Here is a 22,930-nt window from a genome sequence, read left to right on the forward strand (position 1 = left end):
ATGAATGGCCCTTCATCCATCATGCACAGTCAGCCTCCTCCCCCGGGCGGGCGGGGAAGCTGCTTTCCGAGGAAACCTATTAGCTCCGAATCGGGCAGCTTTGTGGAGCCACCCGGGGCTCCCCATTGTGGTCTTTGTCTGCGGAATTTAAGCATTTACATCCCGCGTCAGCCCCGAACCCCGCGCGGGGCCGGGACGCCGCGTGCCGAGCGGGGCGGGACCTGCTGCAGCTCGCTCGGCGGCGCCCGGGGACCGCGGCCACCTCCGGGCGGCGGCGCTTTGCAAGTGGCAGAGTCTGGGTGCGTGAAGCCGCGCTCGTCCCTCTGACCCCGAAGCTAGGGAAATAAACGGCGTTAATCCGCCTTTTGCAGGCGGTCGTTGGGGGCTTCGCCGGTTTTCAAACGACCGTTGGGAGCCGCGCGCTCAACGGTCACCGGCGCGCCCGAGCGCAGAGGCGCCGCGGGTTCCAGTGGCCGGAGCGTGACACGGGGACACGGGGACGCGCGGGGCGCCTGGCAGCCCCGGGCCTCGGGGCAAGTCCAGGGGAGGACGGCGCGCGGCGCGGGGGACTAGGTCCCCGGGGAATCCGCGACGGCGGCCCGGGGCTTTGGAGGTGCGCGCGCTTCGCAGAGTAAATGCAAACACTCTGGAAAGCCCTGGGTACCCGGCCTTCGGGGGGAGATGGTGCGACCCAGGACCGTCCCCCGGGGACTCCCAGGCTGCCCAGAAGGCGCCCCCGTCCGGACAGGTGCGGGGGCTTCCGTGCGGCCGCCCGCAGGGTGGGAGGGCTTCGCGGGCGAGCGGCCGAGGGCAGCGGCGTCCGCCCGGGATCCGGGGCTCCGGGCCGTTGCGCCCCTCGGGGGAGCCGCGCTCGCCGCGGGCGCCCAATCAGCGCTGCCGCCGCGGCCGTGACGGCCTCGGCCCCGCCCCCCGGCGGCGCTAAAAGGTCCCCGAGGCCGCCCCGCCGCCCAGCTCCGCGCGGCCCTGCGCCCCCGCCCGGCCCCAGGTGCGTTCCGCCCCCGCCGCCGCCGCCGCCACCGCGCGCCCCCCGGCCCCCGGCCCCGTCCTCCGCGCTCCCGGTGCGGGGCACCCAGACCAGTCTCCAGGCTTCCCCCCTTGCCTCGGTGCACCCCCGGGACCCGGGCCCCCGTCCTCCGCGCTCCCGGTGCGGGGCACCCAGACCAGTCTCCAGGCTTCCCCCCTTGCCTCGGTGCACCCCCGGGACCCGGGCCCCCGTCCTCCCCGCTCCCGGTGCGGGGCGCCCAGACCAGTCTCCAGGCTTCCCCCCTTGCCTCGGTGCACCCCCGGGACCCGGGCCCCCGTCCTCCCCGCTCCCGGTGCGGGGCGCCCAGACCAGTCTCCAGGCTTCCCCCCTTGCCTCGGTGCACCCCCGGGACCCGGGCCCCCGTCCTCCCCGCTCCCGGTGCCGGGCGCCCAGACCAGTCTCCAGGCTTCCCCCCTTGCCTCGGTGCACCCCCGGGACCCGGGCCCCCGTCCTCCCCGCCCCCGGTGCGGGGCGCCCAGACCAGTCTCCAGGCTTCCCCCCTTCCCTCGGTGCAGCCCCGGGCCCCGGGCCCCCGTCCTCCCCGTTCCCGGTGCGGGGCGCCCAGACCCGTGTCCAGGCTTCCCCCCTTCCCTCGGCGCCCCCCGCCCCCCGGGCCCCGGGCCGCCCGCCTGCAGGTGAGGTCCCCGCGCGCCAGCGGCGGCCGTGCCCCCGACACTCGCTGTCCCCCGCAGGATGAAGAACCCCATGCTGGAGGCGCTGTCCCTGTTGCTGGAGAAGCTGCTGCTCCTCTCCAACCTCCGGCTCTTCAGTGCGGGCACCGCGGGCGAAGACCAGGCGAGGCGCGGCTTCTACGATACCAGCTCCTTCCTCCGCGGCGACGTGCTGGAAGTGCCCCGGACGCACCTGACCCACTACGGCATCTACCTGGGCGACAACCGAGTGGCGCACATGATGCCCGACATCCTGTTGGCCCTGACCGACGACACGGGGCTCACCCAGAAGGTGGTGTCCAACAAGCGTCTCATCCTGGGCGTCATTGGCAGGGTAGCGAGCATCCGCGTAGGACACCGTGGAGGACTTCGCCTACGGAGCCGACATCCTGGTCAATCACCTGGACCAGTCCCTCAAGAAGAAGGCGCTGCTCAACGAAGAGGTGGCGCAGAGGGCCGAGAAGCTGCTGGGCATGACCTCCTACAGCCTCCTGTGGAACAACTGCGAGCACTTCGTGACCTACTGCAGGTTCGGCACCCCGGTCAGCCCCCAGGCCGACAAGGTACACGTGGGACTCGCCGGGGACTCGCCCTTCCCCATCCCTAGCCTTTTCCCATATACTCTGGGATCAGGGATTGAGTCCTGGAACAAGGAGCGAGCTCTCTGGTGTTCCTAAAAGAGGCTAAGTAAATAAAAGGCGTGGTTGTCCCCTGCAAGGTAACCTCGAGATGCACGGTCCGGAGTGTGGCGATTGCAGCACCGCCGCCGGCGATTGCAAATCTACCCAGTTACTGCTGCCGAGGCCCTCAGGGTGTGCACCCAGTAGTCGAAACGACTAAAGAGCAGGTGGGGGTAAGGGGGGGGGGGCTCTAGAGAAACTCTGTCGCTGTGTGCTTGCAGATTTTCCCAAGAATTGCAACTGGAAGAAAGGCACTCAGAGTTTGTATTTTATCTATAACCTTGTGTACAAATTGCTGTGCCTTCAAAATTAAGGAATCGGGCAGGTTTCTCCGTCTGTAAGCTGTGGCCTGGATTCCCTTTGCTCACTTGAAACCTATCAAAATTCCCAGTACAAAGACCTCCCTGGTAGATAGATCCCTTCTGGCTTCGGAGAAGTCATTTCCTTGATACTCTGAATTCTTTCCTTGCAGGCTTTAATCCCCATCTAGACTTCCTCATTGTTAGGCATCCTGTAACCATTAGCTCTAAAGGTGGGTTAGATTGTTTATGGGTTCCTCAGAGATCAGAACAATTGATTTTCAAGAAGATCCATTCAATGTTGTAATTTTTATGGGCACTTTAAAAAAAAAAAACAGTATTAGCATTAAAGATGATTAAAGTTAGCCACAAATCCAAAGGGGGGGAGGGAATGGATTTTTTTTTTAATTTCTTTTTGAAACCTGCTCATTTAAAGATAGGCAACTTTTTAAGCCTGCAACTTCATTTGCATTTAGCTTTCTCAACCTTCCCTGTAGTTGTTAAAGAGGTTATTGTTTTTTTTTTGTTTTTTTTTTTTTGCCAAGTCTCTGTTTTATTGAGATATAATTGATATATAACACTGTATTAGTTTCAGGTGTACAACATAATGATTGGATATATGTACATATTGTGCAATAATCACTGCAGTAAGTTTAGCTAACATCCGTCACCTTACATAGTAACGTTTTCCCTTTGATAAGAACTTTTAAGATCTGTTCTATCAGCCACTTTCAACTATAGAAAATAGTAAGGAGGTTATTGTTAATGTTTACTCTCAATTGAAACCTGGGCCATCACCTAATAAGCTTCATGTTTTAGCCTTTAGATGTTTTTCGGACCAAAAGAATGCATCCATGCCACCGATTTTTTTATTGCTCCACATCTTGATTAAATTTTTGACCCATACGGGAAAATCTTTGTCTCCTCTGTGGCAGAGCACACAAGTACCATGCTTTTTACACATCGGTATATGAAACTCCTTATAGATTATTTATAGAGCCACAACAGACTCAATCTTGGAATTCTTTTGTAAGTAAAATAAAAATATTGTTAGATCAGTGTGCAGTGATTTAAGAATCACAGCCCCAGTCCAGGCCTGATTAGAAATGAACTTCACTACATTTACAAACACTAGCTCCAAAAGTATACAAAAAGGAAGCACGTCAGATTTATTTAGGAACCAAGCAAATGATTTCTCTAAGGAAAAACAGTATTTCTATCCGTAATTAGGAGTTACTCTTTCATGGAACACAGATGGCACTGTATTCTATATTTTGACCAAAACCAAAACAAAACCGTACAAGGGCTTTCCTTGAGCTAGTAAAATATTTAATCTGCATAAATAACTAGCTGGAGTAGTTTTTCATCTTTGGAAACTTTGTAAGGTTTTACAGAAGTAGAGAAGTGTTTTAAATTGCTGTTGCTGCCTAACACCTCTTGTGAAACTGACTTTTTGTCTTCACTTTGAATGATGTAACAGTTTGGCCAGAGTAGATTTCTCGGGAAAAAAAAAATCCCCATCCCAAATTTTCCAATTCTAAGAACTGTTTTTTGAACATGCCTTCAGAGAAGTAGGTCATTAATACTGGAGGAGGACTGATTCCTACTTTTCAGAGATGTAAGGAATGACTTGAATTGGGGTCTGATTGTTTAGTTCTCCATCTGTGTATACTATGGTAAACCTAACACTGAGAGTTGCAAGTTGTCTTACTTAAATTCGAGTTTATAAACACTCTGAAGAGCACTTTCCCTCTTGAGAGCCCTACAACTAATTTGAAAATTAGTGGGAAGAAAACATTTTGCTTTTTTGTAGCGTGAAGCTCTTTTTAACAAGTTTAGGAATCATAAAATTAAGGGCGTTTTATATTACTGTTAACAATTTCAGCGTTTTGTAAACTATAAAGACCTTTAATTACTATTACTCTGCCTTATGCTTTTTTTCAACTCTTTGTTTTTGTTATTGTTGCGGGTACTGCTTTTCATTGCCAAAAGAGGAATGCAAACATCCCTTTTAATTTGGGGGGTTTCAGTGCTCAAAAAGTGCCCCTATAGGCATCTTAACACCTAGAAATGCAGGACATTCCCTCCTGTTGAGCATCACTGGAGATGCCTCCTGGGCTAATAATGGCCCATTGAACAAGAACAGAACAGTAGAAATAAGATGCTCCTTGAGAAAATCTTTTGGGGAAGGGATTCCACAATGATTCTCTGTTTTCCTTAATTAACCATTATTGGGGGAAAAGACAAAATAAGCACAATTGTACGAAGACAGCTTACTCATTTACCTGAATGTATAACTTCCCATTATTTGCCAAGCACCTTTTCTCATTGTCCTGAAAACTCGATTTAGTTTCATCTTCACTACTTTAAGATGTTATGTTTAGGTCTCAGTGTTTAGTAAAAAGGGACAAATCATCTGATTGATATGTAAGAAAAACAACATCTGGATAACTAAGAGGAAGCTTTTTGTCTAGAAATTTTACAAAAGTATGGATAGAGACAACCTCACGGTCAAGAGAGTGCATTAAAATAAATTGGTCTTATATACTATGTGCACTTAGAAACCGAGGTGTTCAGGACCGTATAGGCCACTGTAGGAGACCATCAAAGCGTATACAGTGTCATGTCTAGAAAAGGAGCTTAAAACTAGTAGGAGTAGCAAAAGTCCTATATTAAAAACAAAGCCGTTCATTGCTAAATTTTGCCCTGACAGTGAATAGGTAGAGATGATTGTCAACAGATGTAGCAGTAATAATAGTCATTGTAATGCCTTACATTTATGCAGCATGTAGAAGAATACAGAGTACCTTTAAAGATTTCACTTGATCCTCCCAACAACCTTCTTCTTCTTCTTTTTTTTTTTTTTTTAAGATTTATTTATTTATTTATGATAGACAGAGAGAGAGAGACAGGCAGAGGGAGAAGCAGGCTCCATGCCAGGAGCCCGATGGGGGACTCGACCCCGGGACTCCAGGATCGCGCCCTGGGCCAAAGGCAGGCGCCAAACCGCTGAGCCACCCAGGGATCCCCCCAACAACCTTCTTATTCCCATGGAAGAGAAGAGGGTAGTCTGGACAAGTTAAATGATTTACAAGAGATTTACTTGAGCTAATAAGAGGTGAGCCAGGACTCAAACATAAGCCATCAGTACTGAGTAAAATTAGTTTTTAAAGAGAAACATTTTCACATGTTAGAAGCATGCCTTCCTCAGGGGTATGGATCATATTTAATTTATCTTTATCCCCGGCAGCCAATTTTATGTCACAGAATTGATTGAATTTAATTTATTCAGGGAATGGGATAGGACAAAAAAAAATTAGACTTTCTGTGCCTTTAGATTTAGAGACGTAGGAAGAAGGTTGTCATTGGTATCATCAGATTTTCAAATGATGGGTTATAGGAATTGAATTCACCAATAATAATAATAAGCTAAATTCTATCACTCACGATTAGAGATTCTTTTGCTTATATAATTTTAGATGTTATTGACAGGTAGTTTACAGTTTTGACTTTTAATCCTGAATAACTCTTATGTGGTTACATTCTCTATATATAGTTTTCTATAAAAATTCTGCATTTACAAAGGCAGCTGCTATTATGAACTCAGTTGCCTAAAGCATCATTTCAGTTACTATGGGAAGTGGAATCAAGGAACTGAACTATTCAATCTTCAGTTCTTTCCAAAGTCATCAGAGAAATACTAGTTTTTCTGTTAGACAGAAAATTGGTGAGAAAATTATGCTTTACTAGTTGGTACGTGTGATCCTTCTCAGTTTTAGCCATGTTTTCTAATATTCTTCAATTTTATTTTCCAGTTCTGTGAGAATGTGAAGATAATTATTCGTGATCAGAGAAGTGTTCTTGCTTCAGCAGTCTTGGGGTTGGCATCTATAGTCTGTCTGGGCTTGGCATCATATACTACCCTTCCTGCAATTTTTATTCCATTCTTCTTATGGATGGCTGGCTAACTTCATATCCCCGTGTCAGTGTGTGTATTCTGTGTGTAAATATGTTTATATTTATAGAGCACAAGTTTAAGCATCGGTCGAGAAAGATGTGACCTGTAACACTGTGTCCTAGATAAAAATGTGATTAAGAATCACTCAAAGTGCTTACTGTGTAAGCCCAAGAACAAAGGCTTTCTGAATCTTCTCAGGCAGTTCCATTTTAAAGCACTGTGCAAATCTTGGAAACATGACAACTTCTGATAGCATTCATCATTACAGGAGAACCAGCCCCTAAGATGATGGCCACAGGAGATTATTTGTTTGTTTTTTTCTCCTGTAATCATTGTTCTTCTCAGTTTGGCCTGAATTTGAAGATTAGAAGACTTACTGAATGAGACCACTAACTTCATTGTAAATTTATTCTGGTTCATTGGAAAACTTACATTAAACTAAACTAAACGATTTTCCCCTCGTTCAGATGAAAACATGTTTCATGATTGGCAAAAAAAGATTCAAAATCTTTTTTTTCCATGTATTATATATAATTCCCAATGAATCAAAAATACTTCCATTGCTTGAAATCCTGTTGGCAAAGTTAGAGTTTAGTGATAAAGAAACTGACTAGAAGAACTATAGAAATCTGCATTTTCTTGCAGGAATACCTATTATAGCATCAGCTGAACAATTTCATTTGGCTTTACTTACTCAGAAGCCTGGCATTTGTTAATTTTTTTATCTCTTATGTGTCACTCTGGTGCCGTTCAAGCACTCTTGAGAGGCAAATGGATATAGGATTGAAGTAATTTGGATACTTGGAGTGTGTATGGGCCAATTGAATATGCAAGTGTCCACCTATACACAGACTGATGAGAGACAAATTAAGTTTGTACTTGATTGCTATGTTATACCATTGTGGTTACCAGGGAGCATTTGTAGAAGTAAATATAAAAATAAGCTTCGTCTGTTTTCTTATGACCTTTGCATCCATGGTATAACTTGCATATATGTCATTGGATGGTTTACCTTTTAAAGCACTTACTAATGTATAATTTTTTAAAGTCCTCAGATTTGTCTTCTAATGGACTTCTTCATTTCATTGCATAGTTTCCATTCTTAAAAGAAGGATGCCACAAGGAAATAACTGTCAGAAGTAGGTTTTGAGTGTCTCCGTACCACCACGCATGAAAATTGATTACACTGAGCCTGTCAAGAGTTGAGATGTTGCACTGTTAGAGCGAGCGTTCATGTACTTTTGCAGAATTACCAAACTTATAAAAACTAGGCCACAAGCTAGACTTGCATTTCCAGTATTAAAATTGCTTTATGAACTATCAGGAATCACAAAATAATGAGTCACCATTATTGAGTGATACAGGGAGAGTGGAGTCATTTACCCAGTGACGCAATCAGAAGAAATTTAAGAGCAGATTTTAGCATAACTGATGTTTTGCTACCACTAATTTACAACAAATTCAGTTGGAGCTTAATAGTAATTGAACTTTGTGTTTAATCATTTAAATGTTTTAAGTTGTTAAAACATGAAATGGCAACACCAAAACATGAAATGGCATAAAGGTTCTTTGGGCCTATTCCAACCACTTAAAATTATCTTAAGTATGTGTACTTGAAAGCAAGCACTATGTGAACTGCATTGTATTAGAGGTTTTTCACTTACTATATATTACCTTTGTAGCAACTGTTTAAATAAATTGATTTTTTAAACATATGGTGTCCTCCTAAAATAACTACCTTTTTTGCAGGTTTTCAGTATTTCCGGTAGCAAAAAACACTGCCTGTTGTTAAATATGTGTTCAAAGGTACGATCTCTTATTAAATGCTAAGGGAAGTACTAAGGTTAGAATTAACATAATTAGTCCTACTTCATATCCTTAAAGTAAGATCCAATTCCTAGTTCATTTGAGTGCTCATTATATGCTAGACACTGACCTGTTGTAATTTCACGATCTCTAATTAATACTGTATACATTGATGTGTTCTACTATTTACAGGAAGAGGAAACTGGAAGGAAGGTTTTATTTATTCAGTATTCCACAACACTAGAATCTGTTGAACTTAGGACAAAGGAAAGTTTTGTTTTATTGTGCTCAGTTAGCAAGTTAGAAGCAGCATAGATCCCTGATTGTGGTCGTGGAAGAAACAGGTATTTCTGTGTCTCTAATGAATGTCTCTGGGCTTCATTAACTAAGGTTCATCCTTATGATTCTGCAAATCCCTTACAGTTCTAAATTTCCCTTCTAACTTGTGAAATGATAAGCAGTGTCTAACACAGCTTTTTGTTGCTTATGTTGTTGCCATATGTAGATGAAGGCCAAAGAACTAGCTGGGGCTGAGGTGAAATAATGTGTCAAGTACTGTGCAGGTACTAGGAAGGAAAAGAAGAATGAGACCTGGGCCTCCGAGTTTGTGGCCTCATTGACATCGAAGCATTAAGACTACATAGTAGAGCGGATTTAAAGCACAGAAAATGACCTGGCTAGTTTTAACCGAGAAGGCCAAAATTATAGGGACTGTGTACTGAGACTTGGAAAAAATGGGATGTCTTCCAAGGGGCACAGATTTAGGCAGGGCATTCTACACATTGGGAACAGGATGAGCGAATGCAGGACAACTGTCTACAACATGCCTAGCACACAAGTTCGTTGACTATAGCATGAAACTGCATGGAGTAATTAGGCAGAGGCAAGTGGTTCAGAGGTTAGTGTGGAGCAAGGGTGATGAGGAGAGGTGTTGGAAAAGGAGAGCAATGATCAAGTGATGCAAGTTTTGTGTAGACCAAGAAGTTTGGACTTTATGAACCGGCAGTGGACATTTGAGTTCAGAAAGGTAACTCCGCAAAGTACAGAGGAAGGATGGGGCATGGGGCAAGACAGGACAAGGGACTGTCCTAGAAGACTAGTTATGGCCCTTAATCTCTCAAATAAGGGCCTATAATTGTGAGGGTGGAGAGCAAACATGTCAAGGAAGTGTCAGCCGACTAGCCAAATCCTATTTGACTCATGAGTAACTGTTGGTAGGGTGTCAGGGAGAAGTCATGTATCCTTTCCTGCCAGAAAATTGGTTCCTGAAATATAACTTAATATGGTGATGTATGTATATTGGATAGTCCAGATCTTTGTTCTGCTGGTTATGCTTCTTCATAAGGACAAGCAAATAAGTACAGATTTGTTGTTTAAATGTTGTTTTTCAGAATAGATATTTCTACTTTTTCCATTCTCTATTTCATACTATTACTGTCAAATATTTATAAAGATGTTTTTTAGTAATATCACAGTTATGTCAATGGCAAAGTCTTGTTATAGATGAAAAACATATAGGAAATGATGACTGCCAATATTGTGTTTTATATGATCTGTTTAGAGAATTTTACCTAACCTAGATCTGATTGCCCAACTAGTTTAAACTTGGTATATATGTGTATGAAATAAAATCAATTTTATATACCGTCTTCTCTTGTCTTTGAATTTGATATACATAAACATTTTTCTGAGCATGGTAGCCTGAAGAATTTGGTCTTTCAAGGCTTCCTTTATTGAACATAGCTGGCTTTACATATTTGAAGTTAAAACTATGTGGATCTGCCTTTAGATTGACATGATCTATGTCATCTACATCTGGGAGCCTCCTTTGGTTATGGAGAAAAAGTTTCTGCATAATATTAAAAAGCAACTCTCCATTCCATAAAACCAAGCAGCTACAACACAGAGCCATGGGCATAAACTCAAACACTACCAAGGTGGCCTGCCAGTTTACTCCGGCTATGGATCGAACTGGGATGAAGCAAATCCCAGGGTCAGTCTTGAAATATATTTATTGCAAAGAACCACAGAGGTTATTGAGCCATACTGTTAAACACCTAACCATATTTCAGACATGAAAAAGCAGGCACAGAGGTTGAGATACTTTGTTATTTTACGCAAATAATCACAGGCAGATCCACAATTTGACTCCAGCTTTCCTTCCTCTCTATGACATTGGCTTCCTGAAGTCTCTCATAAATTAGACAAGCTTTGGTCCAATTAATGTATTAATTTCTTGCAGACCCTTTGTGTATTCCAATCAGGGCCACAAAAGAATGAACTAGTTAGAATCTTAGTTCTGTGGTTCCTCAGTCTCATGAGAAAGAAAGGCAAGTAAATAGATTTCAAAACAAGAATAAGCTTGTACAAGTGTCCGAAGGGCAGAGACAAAACCTATAGCTGTCTGTTGAAGGCCAGGAAAGGAGAGAGAAGAGAAACGTGTTTTCAGTGATACCTTAATTGAGTTGTAAAGAATACAAACATTTGAAGTGAAAGACCTCCTTTTTCTAGGCCATTACAGGCACCTAGAGAAGTACATACAAAGGCACAGAGTCATGAGAACCCACATCACAGTGGGATCACTGCCAGTCCCTAAGAACAATTACCCTGTGTTTATATTGTTGCTTTGAGAGTAAGGGACCTATACTGTTCCACCATTCCTTTGAGGAAGACAACTCGGCTCAGGTGAAGTTAGAGACCAGAGGCAAGGTCATGGAGGACTTGACACTATAAAAGTCTCAAGTGGAAAGAAAGCACTTCCTAAACTTTCCAAGTACCTCAGGTGAGGCTTATGAGCATTGGTTTGGTCAAACACATGATGAAGAGGGGTGGGATTAGGTTGTTAGGAAAAGAATCCTAAGGTTTATGGACAGAGGTTTATTTCAGGGGACATGGAGATGTGGGAACTACAGGAATCAAAGGGTGAATGGTTACATCTCCCCCATCAGCTCACAACTACTTCCACCTTCCAACAACAACCCTGGTGCCATCCTCCTCTTGATTCTAGATTCTGTCCCAGATTCTTCATTCCACTGACCTTATAACTGCTACTACTATTGCTGCTCACTTACTGTTCTAACCTTCAGTGTATCATCACTTCTACTGCCTCATGGTTTTCCTTACACTTTGATTTTGTGTTACTTCTACTTTTCCACTCTGCTCAGCCTCTGTCTCTCATTTGAAAATTCCAAAGGGGGGGAAAAAAAAGAAAGAAAATTCCAAAGGAACTAAGCTGACCAATTAGGCTGACCAGTCATTACACAATATTGGTGGTCATGACCAAAGTTCTCTGGCCAGGCTACCTCATGGTCATTGGTTCTTCTCATATCCTTTAGTTCTGTTCTCAGGTGACATCCTTGGGCCAATCAGTTGTTGCCAAGTTGCACAATGACATGCTCCAAGATATGGTGATCTATTCTAAAGGGGCTACTTGTAACTGATTTTCTTTAGAAGATAGTTATCACTTTTAATTTAAAAAGAGTAACATCTCATTATCATCATAGCTCATTCTGCAAGAATGTAGAGAATGGATTAGATGAGGTATAACTCAAAGGACATACATTCTATCACCAGACTGTAAGAGAAATGATGAAGACTAGAAGTAATTCAATGGCAATGAGGATGGAGAAAGGAGAATGGATTGATTTGAGAGGTGAGGAGGGGGTTTCATACAGGTTCCATGAAGAAAACAGAAACCATTCTAAGTCTTGCTGGGCAGGATGTGTGTGTGCACGTGTGTAATACCCTAGTTTTCCCTTTCCTTTCACCCTCCAATCTCCCGTGAGGGCCTCACGTTGGCCAAATAAGCCAGAAACCAGCTGGCAGAGAGCCTGCCAGGAAAGGCAATAAATGTGTCGGCACCAGGATACATATAACTGGTTGTATATGACATACTGGCTAATTTAGGGGAGTCAACTTTGGGAGAAGTAGGACAAGCCTAGTTTGGGACATGTAAATTGGAGAAGCCTCGGGTCTCATAGATGGAAATACAGGGTAGACAACTGGAAACTGGAGTCTCATGCTCAAGACAGAGCTCCGGTATGAGGACATATTTAGAAGTCATGACAGTTGATGCCAGGGATGTGTATTAGACCATTCTAGGGAAGTCTGTGCAGAGTCTTACAAGGTGGAAGGATGTAAGATTAAAGTCACACACACACACACACACACACACACACACAAACAAACAAGATGGAAGAAGAAAGATCAAGAACAGTTCTAGAAGAAGACTGAGGAATAGTGGCACAAAGGTTAGAGCCGACTGAGGAGAGACTGTGGGGCCAGGAGGAGCGAGGTTTAGAAGCTAACAATCTGAATAGCATCAAGATATAGAAGAGAGATAGGGACTGAAGGGTGTTCACAGTGGATGTGACAAATAAGGAGACTGAGTGGCCTTGATGAATAAGCATCCCACTAATGTTAGGTAGGGGGGGTATTAGGGAGGTTAGGGGAGAAGGCAGATTATGGGTTGAGATGGAAATGGAAAATGAGCGTGGGCTTCCTTTTGTAGTAGTTTGGTGGGAAAAGGAAATAAATAAAGCCCAAAGACTCAGAAAACAGTATAGTATCTGACATCTCTGTTTTCCCTTCGGCATTCTTTGGAAGGGAACATACTGGGAACTGCTTTATGCCTCACTTAAGAAGCATAAATCAAGTTAATCTTCATAACTATTTTCAGAAGGACACTCTTTGTGATATTATCAGAATTGCAGTTTTCTTTCAGAGCAGTGATTTCTTTTAGAGGGTTAAGTCAAATCAATGAACATTCTCATTTCTATTCTTTGAAAAGAACACATTCATTCAGATGGAAATCCTGATAAGGTTAGGGGAAGTGGAAAGGTGGAGAAACCATACTGCATGGACTCTAGAGTCCTGTGCTCTCCTCCAAACAACATATTGGGGGCAGTCCATTACCATTTCTTCTCTTTCACAGAATGGTGGAGAGATCAAGATATGGTGCAAGACTCAGATTCAAATGCTATTGGAATTTTGGGGGCATCATTACCTCATAAGTACTTCAGATTCTCTACAATTAAAATAGTCATAAAAATTATAATGGAAGATTAAACTAATCCATTAAATTAATGCTAACATGTTCAACCAATATTACATAAAATAATGGTTTCTTATCCTTCAGTCTATATTGACCTCAACACATGCAGAATTTTGAGATAATTTGATCTGCTACTTGTCTGAATCACTTATTCTTTGAAGAAGACTGTGTTACTATTCCTGAGTAAATCTTCTTGTTTATACGGAATCAAACAATGAGCTGAAACCCCAAAATCTATCAGATGAACAATCCTTGTCTGCTAAGCCTGGCTCAGTCTGTGGCTGCGCCCGGAGGATCTGCTCAAGCAGAAGAACCAGAGCTTTAAGCTCCATGTTGGTCCAGACACCTGTTCTGACCAGGTGCCTCACTGCTGGGTGGAAACCAAAAATGTAGCAATCGCTACATGCTTGAGCAACATCAAGATTCATTTCCTCTTCGAGACTCCTCAATTCAGCTCCACACTCCACCAATGCACGCACATCTCTCTCCACTTCACCTCTGGTAAATCACAGACAAGTGACTGTCAGGGAATTTATTAACAGTGACAAATTCTCTTTGTTTCATCCTTCATCTGATTCTTCCTGGATAAGGCCTTCAACTGACAATAACATTTGCCACAATTATCTTAAAAGCTCTAAAGGAACTGAAGCTGTGAGACAGGGAGAAAATCTGAAAATCAGGAGGATGAAGAGAATGGCTATAGAGCACCAGAACAGTCTGGGACTAGTTCCTCAGGAGGTGAGGAGCCACTCCATCCCCGCTTCTCTTTGTGGGCGCTGTGGGAACTACCCCCCCTTCTGTAGCTCAGATTTCTCTACTTTGCTGACACTCATTCCCATGACCACTCTGAAGCCAAGTGCTATGGATATCTTCTCTCAGAAGAGATTTTGAAAAAATGTGCTTTTTGCATTTATTCTATACACACCTCAGCAATAGGTGGAGAAACCAACAAGAAGACTTTCTTTTAGAGCAGTGATTCTCTGAATATGGCCCTTTACTTGGTTTTCATGCCAGGTCTCAAACTGCTCCCCCCCTCCCGCTGCCCCATCCCAGGTAGGCCCATCCATTGGTCTGTGCTAGAAAGTGGGAATGGATGGGATTGATGAGCTGCAGTCTTTGTCTTCTTATGAGGCAGATATAAAAGCTTAAGTCATTGTGGGAGAGGGCTGCGTGGCTTGAATGGACATGAACTAGAAGAGCTGTAATCTTGGCTTCACGTGAGCATTTGGAAGTTTACCCTCTTGCAATGCCATTAAGTATAATTAAGTATAATTTGTAAATTTGCTGTTTTCCTTTTTATCTATTATTATTATTATTATTATTATTATTTATTTTTACTTAGGGATATATGAGTCCATTTTCATTCTTGGAACTTCATCTTTATTTTTTTTATATGAAAGGCAACTAAGGGTGCCTGAGTGGCTCAGTCGGTTAAGTGTCTGCCTTCAGCTCAGGTCATGATCTCAGGGTCCTGGGATCGAGCCCCACATCAGGCTCCCTGCTCAGTGGGGAGTCTTCTTCTCCCTCCCTATCTGCTCCTTCCTCCCAGCTTATGTTCACTCATGCTCTCTCTCTCTCTCTCAAATAAATAGTTTTTTTTTTTTTTTTAAGGCAACAAAGTGTTCATCTTTCCATCACGTCTAGGCACTACAGCTCTCAGTGGCTTCACCTGCTCATCTGGACCTTTTCAATGCCAGGTGAACTGATGCAACACGCACAAGGGACACTCAGCAAGAGACCAGAACATGAAAGTTTTAAGATTGATCTAAGTAGTATGTTGAAACTATGGAATGTCACCACATCTGTGCCAAGCTGATTAATAGTCAGACTACCTCCAAGAGGCAATTGACTAATGTTGAACATCATTCACAACACGTGCTTCTAAGTCACCACGTTAGCATGTGCTCCTCAGTACACATTTTTCCTGATATGAGGGAGACATGGTAGGGTCAGTGAGGTCTCTCCTGAGTACCTGGAATCTGTGGGGCTGAGTTACCAACCACTCCACATTTGTACTTATGGGCTTAGGATACCAACTACTTTTTGGCAGGGCAAAGGAGCCAACTCATTCCCATGGCAGAGAATTCAGATTCTGCTGCATTCCTCTCATTCTGCTCACTTGTATTGGGTATCCATTATATAGTAGTCACTGAACTTGGTAACAGGGCTACAGAGGTGAGAGAGAAAAGTCGTCACTCTCAATGAGCAGGTATATTGTGACCACAATTTTAGAAGTATCCAAGTTGAAAGTAGCTTTGGAAAATATCATTTTCTCATTTATTATTTTATATAAAGTACTGTCGTGCACATTTGCTTATTTAATAACTATTATCCCATAAAGGAGACACTGGGCCTATAAACATTAAATGACTTGGTTTTTAACCACAATGGTTGTTATTCTCATTTTATAGTCCAGGAACTTGAGGCTAAGCAGGTTCGATGTTCATGATCCTGCAGTCAGCAATGTGGTATCAGGACTCAAGCCTTGGTATTTTTACTCTAAATTCTGTATCATATCAAATGGCCCAAACTGTGGGCAACCAAGTAAATGAAGTCATCAATTTCTTTCCAAGATCATATTGTTGCAGCCAGCCAATGTCTTGTCATGAGGAGGCACACTTACTTGCCCAGTCTTTACCTGTGCTTTTTGGCTGTACACCTTAAAGTTCAAAATAATGCAACAGGTCTTAAGATCTTAAATCCTTACAAGAAAGTGATATGGAAAGGTAAGGTGGTCCCTGTCCCTGGGATCGGAAAGTTTAGCTAATACAGCTAATGTCTGGTTTCAGTTCTGTTAAGGAACACAAACTGTACCCAGTTACACCAGATACTGTGCATGTTCAGCATGCTTCATGCTCCAGCAGAGAGCATCAGCAGCTCTCTGATGTGTACAGTACAGAGTCTATAAGCTGACACCATGGTGAGCACCCTAAATTCCACAGTGAGCTGTTTACAAGGCAACTTCCTTTTGTGAAGCAATGCCAAGACAGATAAAACAAAAGCCTGTAATAATAACAACAGGTGTGTCCCTCTACCATCCATTTGTTGGTAAATACACAGATATACAGTTCCCTAAACTGCACATCTTGTTATTTGGGATTTAGTATTCCAGCAATGAGATTCACATTCGAAAAAATAGCCTGGGAACTCAACTGGTGAATATTGAAAAGCTAAGAAACGGGGGTGGCAAAGGAACCATTCTGCCTCTCTACCAGGTAGGAATAGTGAAAATCCTTCTTAGAAGGTTTATGGTGAGGGGTAGAGTCACAAGTAATACCAGGCCCTGGGTTACAGATTGGAGGACATTACATACACGTGTGATATATGTAATACTGTTGATTCAGCAGTAATCTGTCTTGGCCATTTTCTGAGGCAATCTGGATTGATTATTGGCCTTAGTTCTAAACATTTTTCCTCCAGTCTCTCTTCTTATGAACCAGGCCCTAGAATCCCTGACGACAGCCCGTTGAGTGCACAAGTCAGAGGTGACAGGTCTGAAGGGTGAGGCCCTAGAGGAAATTAGCCTAGGAGATGGACATGTAACAGAAGGCAAAGTGGGAGACAGGTTCAGGATGGCAGCTGTCGGAAGGCCACAGGATTGGCCTGGTTCATAAGTATAGGCCTCATGTGGTCACAGGATTGGCCTGGTTCATAAGTATAGGACCTCATGTGGTCCCACTGGGCACCTATTAAGTTCCAGACCGAATGTCTGCAGCAGCGTGAGGAAATAAACAGAAAGCCTACACTGGAGGTGACCTAGTGGATGCAGCCCCCTTTATTCATGACTCTAAAATGGGTCTAGGCCCATTCAAGAGGCTAAGATGACCCAAACGCCACAGGTTGCAGGTTTGTAATCAATGCATTTGCTTCGTCGACAGCTGGCTTGTCAGGCTTCTGAATTAAACCATAGGCTCTTTTCAAGTGTTTCTGAGTGTCTGGCATGGTGCCCAATAAATTCTAAAAAATGAATATGATTTCACTGTCTCTCACAGTTTTTTGGTTTTGGTTTTTGTTTGTTTTGTTTGTTTCTTACAGACAGTCAGCCAAAGGAAGAACATTCTCTCATTTTTAGGTCCTCAGCACTCTTACATTCAAACATCTAACCAGTCATCCTCTGATTCTTTTGATTCTTTTTTTTTTTTACTTTCTTCCTTTCAACAAGTATACACTGACTACTTGAGGGAGAGGTACTTTATGTGCTATGGCTGTGGGTGATGAGGCCCTGGGTCTTCCTTACCAGCAGAAGGGTGGCTCTGTATTGCTGTATTGCTGCTTATACTCTTGTGCCTGACAGTGTTCATGGGGATATTATTCAGGCTGTGATTTATGGGCATAAGCCTGGCACTAATCACCACGAGTTGTAAATCTCTCGTTTAATCCTTTGCTTATCTCTGTAGAACATCTCATGTCATAGTTTAACATCTTCATTCTTAGGACTTGGTTTAAGGCTGGTTTAAGGCACAAATGGTCTTTCTCCATCTTGCTAAATTTCTTCTGTTGCCCAGACAACTAACTTATAAAAAAAAAAAAAAAGTTTTGACAGTGCACCAAGTGGAAGTGTTTTTTTGGCTGGATCTGAGAGCACCACTGCTCCCCCAAGTGTGGGCCTGCTGCCCACCTTGCAGCTGCAGCAGGCACACCTGTCAGTGCCGTGCATGGGCTTGCAGGTTGGCTACATGACGGGTTCCCTTAACCACCCTTGATATTTGCGAAACAACCTGTTCTGTCTTGCAAGTTTTCCTGTTTGTCCACCATCCCATCTCTGGGAGATTGTCAAAATAATTGTATTTCTAGATTTAATACGAATAATGTTTATGCATACTAGAAATGCTGGTTTTGTTTAACCCTTTAATTTTTCTGTCGTTTCATAAACATTATCACATTTATTTGTGATTCCTCACCATACCTTCACTCCCAGCCCCCTCCCCCTCCCCGCCACTGATGCTGTTCAGTCTTTGTCAGGGATCCTCTGTGATAAAAATGGAAAGATCTGGCTTTGATTCTTGCTCCCGAACAGCTGAGAGTCTTTGGCAAACTATCTCATTTTTAATTTTCTGCAGTATAAATGGGGGATGATATTCCTTCTCAAGATTATTGTGAAGGTTAAAGAATGTCGAGCCTTTCACTGGGCTGGGAACATAGATGTGCTTACTAAGTGGTAACCAGGAGGCTGTGGTGAGTATTGCCTCTTCCATGCACTAAGCCGTATTTCTGGGCTTAGGCTCCCTTGCTGGGACCTATACACCGATTCTTTCTCTTAATGTTTACCAAAGGGATTCTCTGCACTCAGCCTCTGCTCTGCAACTTTAGCTCTCAGAAGCAAAGCAGCTGTTTGGCTCTCCTGCTGTGGAGCTTTTGTGGAGCAGGGTCTGGCCAGGGTGAGGTTTCTATGCTGGCAGAGTGGTCAGGCTCCAAGGTCCCCAGATGGTTGTTTAGGCGGTCTGGCCATTCCAATGATGTGACCCAGCTGCTGACCTCTTGGAAATACCAGCAGTGGCCAGGGTGGCCTGGCTTACAGCAACTGGATGTGCTGGCTCCCTTAAAGCATAGACTTCATGAAGAGAAAGGGCTACTGCCAGTGAAAAGTTTTTTTATGTGAATCTGGGTAATAGGAAAAGTTTAGAAGCAGCCAGGAGAAGGAGGGAGGGAGGGAAAATGAAAGGGTGCCCTTAACACAGAGGCCATGAATGTGAACCACAGCTTGTGGCATAAGTGGACACGTCTTATTCTAAACTCAGAACCTAGGAAAGCTGACATAACTGTTCAGTTGTCATTAGCAATCATATTGATCACTGGGGTTTTATAGCGTTCAAGATTCCACCGGAGAGAAAGACTCAATTACGATTAGTCTCTGGGGGTGGCGTGTGTGTGTGTGTGTGTGTGTGTGTGTGTGTGTTCCGGGTTTATTATTTATTCTGGATACTTGGAAATAATAATCCATCTATAATGACATGACAATACTTAGCGAGCTAAATTTTTTATTAGCACTCACACTCCATTTCCTTTTTTTTTTTTTTTTTTTAGTTTTTTTTTTTTTTTTTTTTTTATTTATGATAGTCACAGAGAGAGAGAGAGAGAGAGAGAGAGGCAGAGACACAGGCAGAGGGAGAAGCAGGCTCCATGCACCGGGAGCCCGATGTGGGATTCGATCCTGGGTCTCCAGGATCGCGCCCTGGGCCAAAGGCAGGCGCCAAACCGCTGCGCCACCCAGGGATCCCCTCACACTCCATTTCTATTATTCTTAATCGATGTCAGCTTTCTTCTCAAGGTATGCGTTTCATCAGGTCTGAGTGCCTCTGATAAATGGACTGCTTTTTTAATTTTTTTACCTTAATACCATCCAAAAAGTAAATAAATAAACCTTAATGTCACCCAGTCCTACTTTCCCCCTTATTCTGATTGCCTACAGTACTATTCTCTAATGTGTACTCCGTGGGCCACTTGCATCAGAATCACCCAGGAAATGTGTTGAAATTGCAGGTGCCTGAATAACATTCCACAGACGGTGGAGCTGGGATTAGTAGCTGGCTATCACCACAGCACTGTTGCTCTTCTCTTTAGTAACATGATCCTGATTTAGTTGGGACTAGCAAAACACCTATTAAAATACTGAATTTCCGGACTGCCTTTCCCATGCGATAATGTTCTGACTCATCTAACGAAGACAGGCGTGTTCTGTAAGAATTTGTGGAAGGGAAGGAGTGCTACTTTTAATAAAAATGAGACTCTCTTTTTGCCATGAAAATCATAAGCAGTGTTTTCCACGTCATGGCTACTCTTCCGTAAAGAATTTTTAGTGACTGTCAAATACTCTACCTTATGGATCTTTCATAATTTATTTGATTAATCCCTGAATTTCAGACATTTTGCTAGCTGTGCAACCTCCCTTTTCCTCATCTGTACAATGAGATCAATAATAATGCCAACTTTAAGGTCTGTCAGGAGAATTAAAGGAATTACCCAGGCAAAGGCTTCAGAGCCATGCTGATAATCCTCTTTTAGACCATGACCACCATCAAAGCAAAAATCTTGTCTGCCTTTTTCAGTTTTGTATTTCTAAGGTTTGATATCAATTTGGCAGCTAGGAGTTGTTCAATAAATGCGAATAGTAGCATTAGTCTTAGTAGTACTGGAGGTAGAATTAAATTCACAATAAATATTTGTTGAATAAACCTTGGGTTAAACAGAAGCAAACAGTTATCTTTTTTTTTTCTTTTAAGATTTTATTTACTTATTAATGAGAGACACAGAGAGAGAGGCAGAGATATAGGCAGAGAGAGAAGCAGGCTCCATGAAGGGAGCCTGATGTGGGACTCGATCCTGGGGCTCTGGGATCACACCCTGAGCCAAAGGCAGATGCTCAACAGCTGAGCCACCCAGGCATCCCCCATAAACAGTTATCTTTACCAGAAGACATCTCAGAACTTCTAATAAGCTACTATATAGTGATAATTTTTAGAAAGGGATGTGGGATGTAGTATGTAGTGTTTCTCAAATTAATTTGATCACATAATTATTTTTTCATAGAGCATTTTCTAGTTCAAGTATTGTACTAAACACAGTTTGTGAATTCAAAGAGACTGTTTTTGAAATATGGGTATCTCCACTCAATAAACAAGAAGGCATACAGGGAGTAGCCTGGAGAGAGAAAAGGGACAGGCCTGAGGTGGATGTTATACTAAACACTTTACATTTACCATCTGTGGTAGTCATTGATTCTGATGCTCAGCAAAAATTCAGGTGCTTGCATTCTGGGTATGTAGAAGTATACCTCTTAGGCTCCTTTGTTGGTGGTACCATGTGACCAGTTGCAGCTAATGCAATGTGATCGGAAGGATATGTGTCAGTTTGAAATCTGGCATGCGATTGCCCGTGTGAGATTGTCCTTTTCCTCTGCCATGGCAGCCTGCAATGTAATAGCTAGCTGGTCTCCATCAGGCTGGGTTCCTGAGTAAAGGGCTGCAGGATGACTACATGGCAGGAGAAGCACAGCTAGTGTAGCTCAGGAAAAAAATATACCTCTTATTATAAGTTGAGATTTGTGGGATTATTTATTATTGCAGCATAACCTAGTTTATCCTGACTGATATAGTATCTTATTTAAGCTAGACTACCAATAACCAAAGCAACCAATATTGCTGTTTGAGTGATTGATATGAAAATGGAGACTTTGGGAAGCTAAATAACTTGTGTCCAAACTGACACTGTCAGTGCTTGAACTATTTCATTCCAAGGTCCATCGTATCTCCACTTCATTACTGTGGCAAAAAAAAAAAAAAAAAAAAAAAAAAAAATTGAAATACAACTCATTAGACTTCCTAAGTGCTTAGAGAGAAATAGGTATTAGACAAATATTTGTTGAACAGTGTTGCTCATGTCCTTGAACTACTCTTTCAGTGATGCCTGGGGTTGGAGTCCTCAATTGTGACAGCTAAGTCTACTTCTGAAGGCTAAAGAGAAGGCTGGCTATAAAATTTCCTTTGGGGTCTACAGGACTTTAAACTTCACTGTAATTTCAAATCCCAGGATAAATAAACAGAGCAGCTTCAACTGTCTGAAACGTAATTTTGGAGGCTTATTTCTATCAGTTTCAAAATACTTTGAGCTATATAACCTCTGTAAACCCTGACATTATGAAAATTATTTCACTCATATTTTGAAAATAAGTAGTTTTCCTGGAAGCAGGGAGATGGAGATAAGGTCTGTCTACATTTTGGTAATTTGGTAAATCACAGAGGAATTACATTTTTCTTTCATTCAGTCACTTTAAGCATTCAAATTTGAGAAGAAATTACCTGCGTCTAATTTTTAAACTTTTATTCACTCCTTTGTGTCATTTGACCAATAATTGTTAAGGGCACTATGTAAGCACTGGAGAGGGGGCAAGGAATAAAATAGACAAAAATCTCTGCTTTCTTGGATCCTGTATTTTAGGAGAAGAGACAGTTAATGGCAAGATAATATATGGAGAGATAGATGGTGAGAAACACTGTGGAGAAAAATTAAACAGGCATAGATATAGCTTGTATGAGTGATGGGGACGAAGGATGTAACTTATACAGTATGGCCTTGGAGGGTCTTACTGAGAAAGGGGAATTTGAATAAAGCCTTAAAGAAGATGAAATGGCCTGCCACTTGGCCTTGTATAGGAAGCACATTTCAGGGGCATGGAATAGCAAGAGTACTGGGCCTGGGGCAGAAGTTTGCCTGGTATACTCCAGAACAATCAGGAAGTCAGTGTGGCTAAAGTGAAGGCAAAGATTTTTGTCTTGTTTACCATGAATCCCCACCTTACCAACTGGCATTGTGCCTCATATGTAGTAGGCACTCCATAAATGCACACTGAATAAACGAACCTATCAATTGGCAAAGGGAACAAATGGGAGGCCAAAGGAGATTCAGTTTCTATATGTGTGTA

At 43.1% G+C, this 22,930-nt stretch overlaps 1 protein-coding gene and 1 long non-coding RNA gene across 3 annotated transcripts; both read left to right on the forward strand.

The window, feature by feature from the left end:
* Positions 1–500: 500 nt before the first annotated feature.
* Positions 501–8,368, forward strand: LRAT (lecithin retinol acyltransferase). The gene is given in 4 exon segments (XM_038559078.1): positions 501–613; positions 1,738–2,068; positions 2,070–2,279; positions 6,511–8,368. Coding segments are annotated over 3 exon segments (693 nt in total). The 5' UTR covers positions 501–613; position 1,738; the 3' UTR covers positions 6,664–8,368.
* A 3,426-nt stretch (positions 8,369–11,794) lies between these two features.
* LOC111098916 lies at positions 11,795–22,067 on the forward strand. Of its 2 annotated transcripts, none has more exons than XR_005370009.1 (3): positions 11,795–12,111; positions 14,145–14,250; positions 21,910–22,067. It is a non-coding gene; the product is annotated as an uncharacterized LOC111098916 (long non-coding RNA). The 2 variants fall into 2 exon arrangements; XR_005370010.1 differs by lacking the exon at positions 21,910–22,067 and adding an exon at positions 15,157–15,861.
* Positions 22,068–22,930: the final 863 nt, after the last annotated feature.

The sequence above is a fragment of the Canis lupus genome, chromosome 15, assembly GCF_011100685.1.
Source record: "Canis lupus familiaris isolate Mischka breed German Shepherd chromosome 15, alternate assembly UU_Cfam_GSD_1.0, whole genome shotgun sequence".
Lineage (NCBI taxonomy): Eukaryota > Metazoa > Chordata > Mammalia > Carnivora > Canidae > Canis > Canis lupus.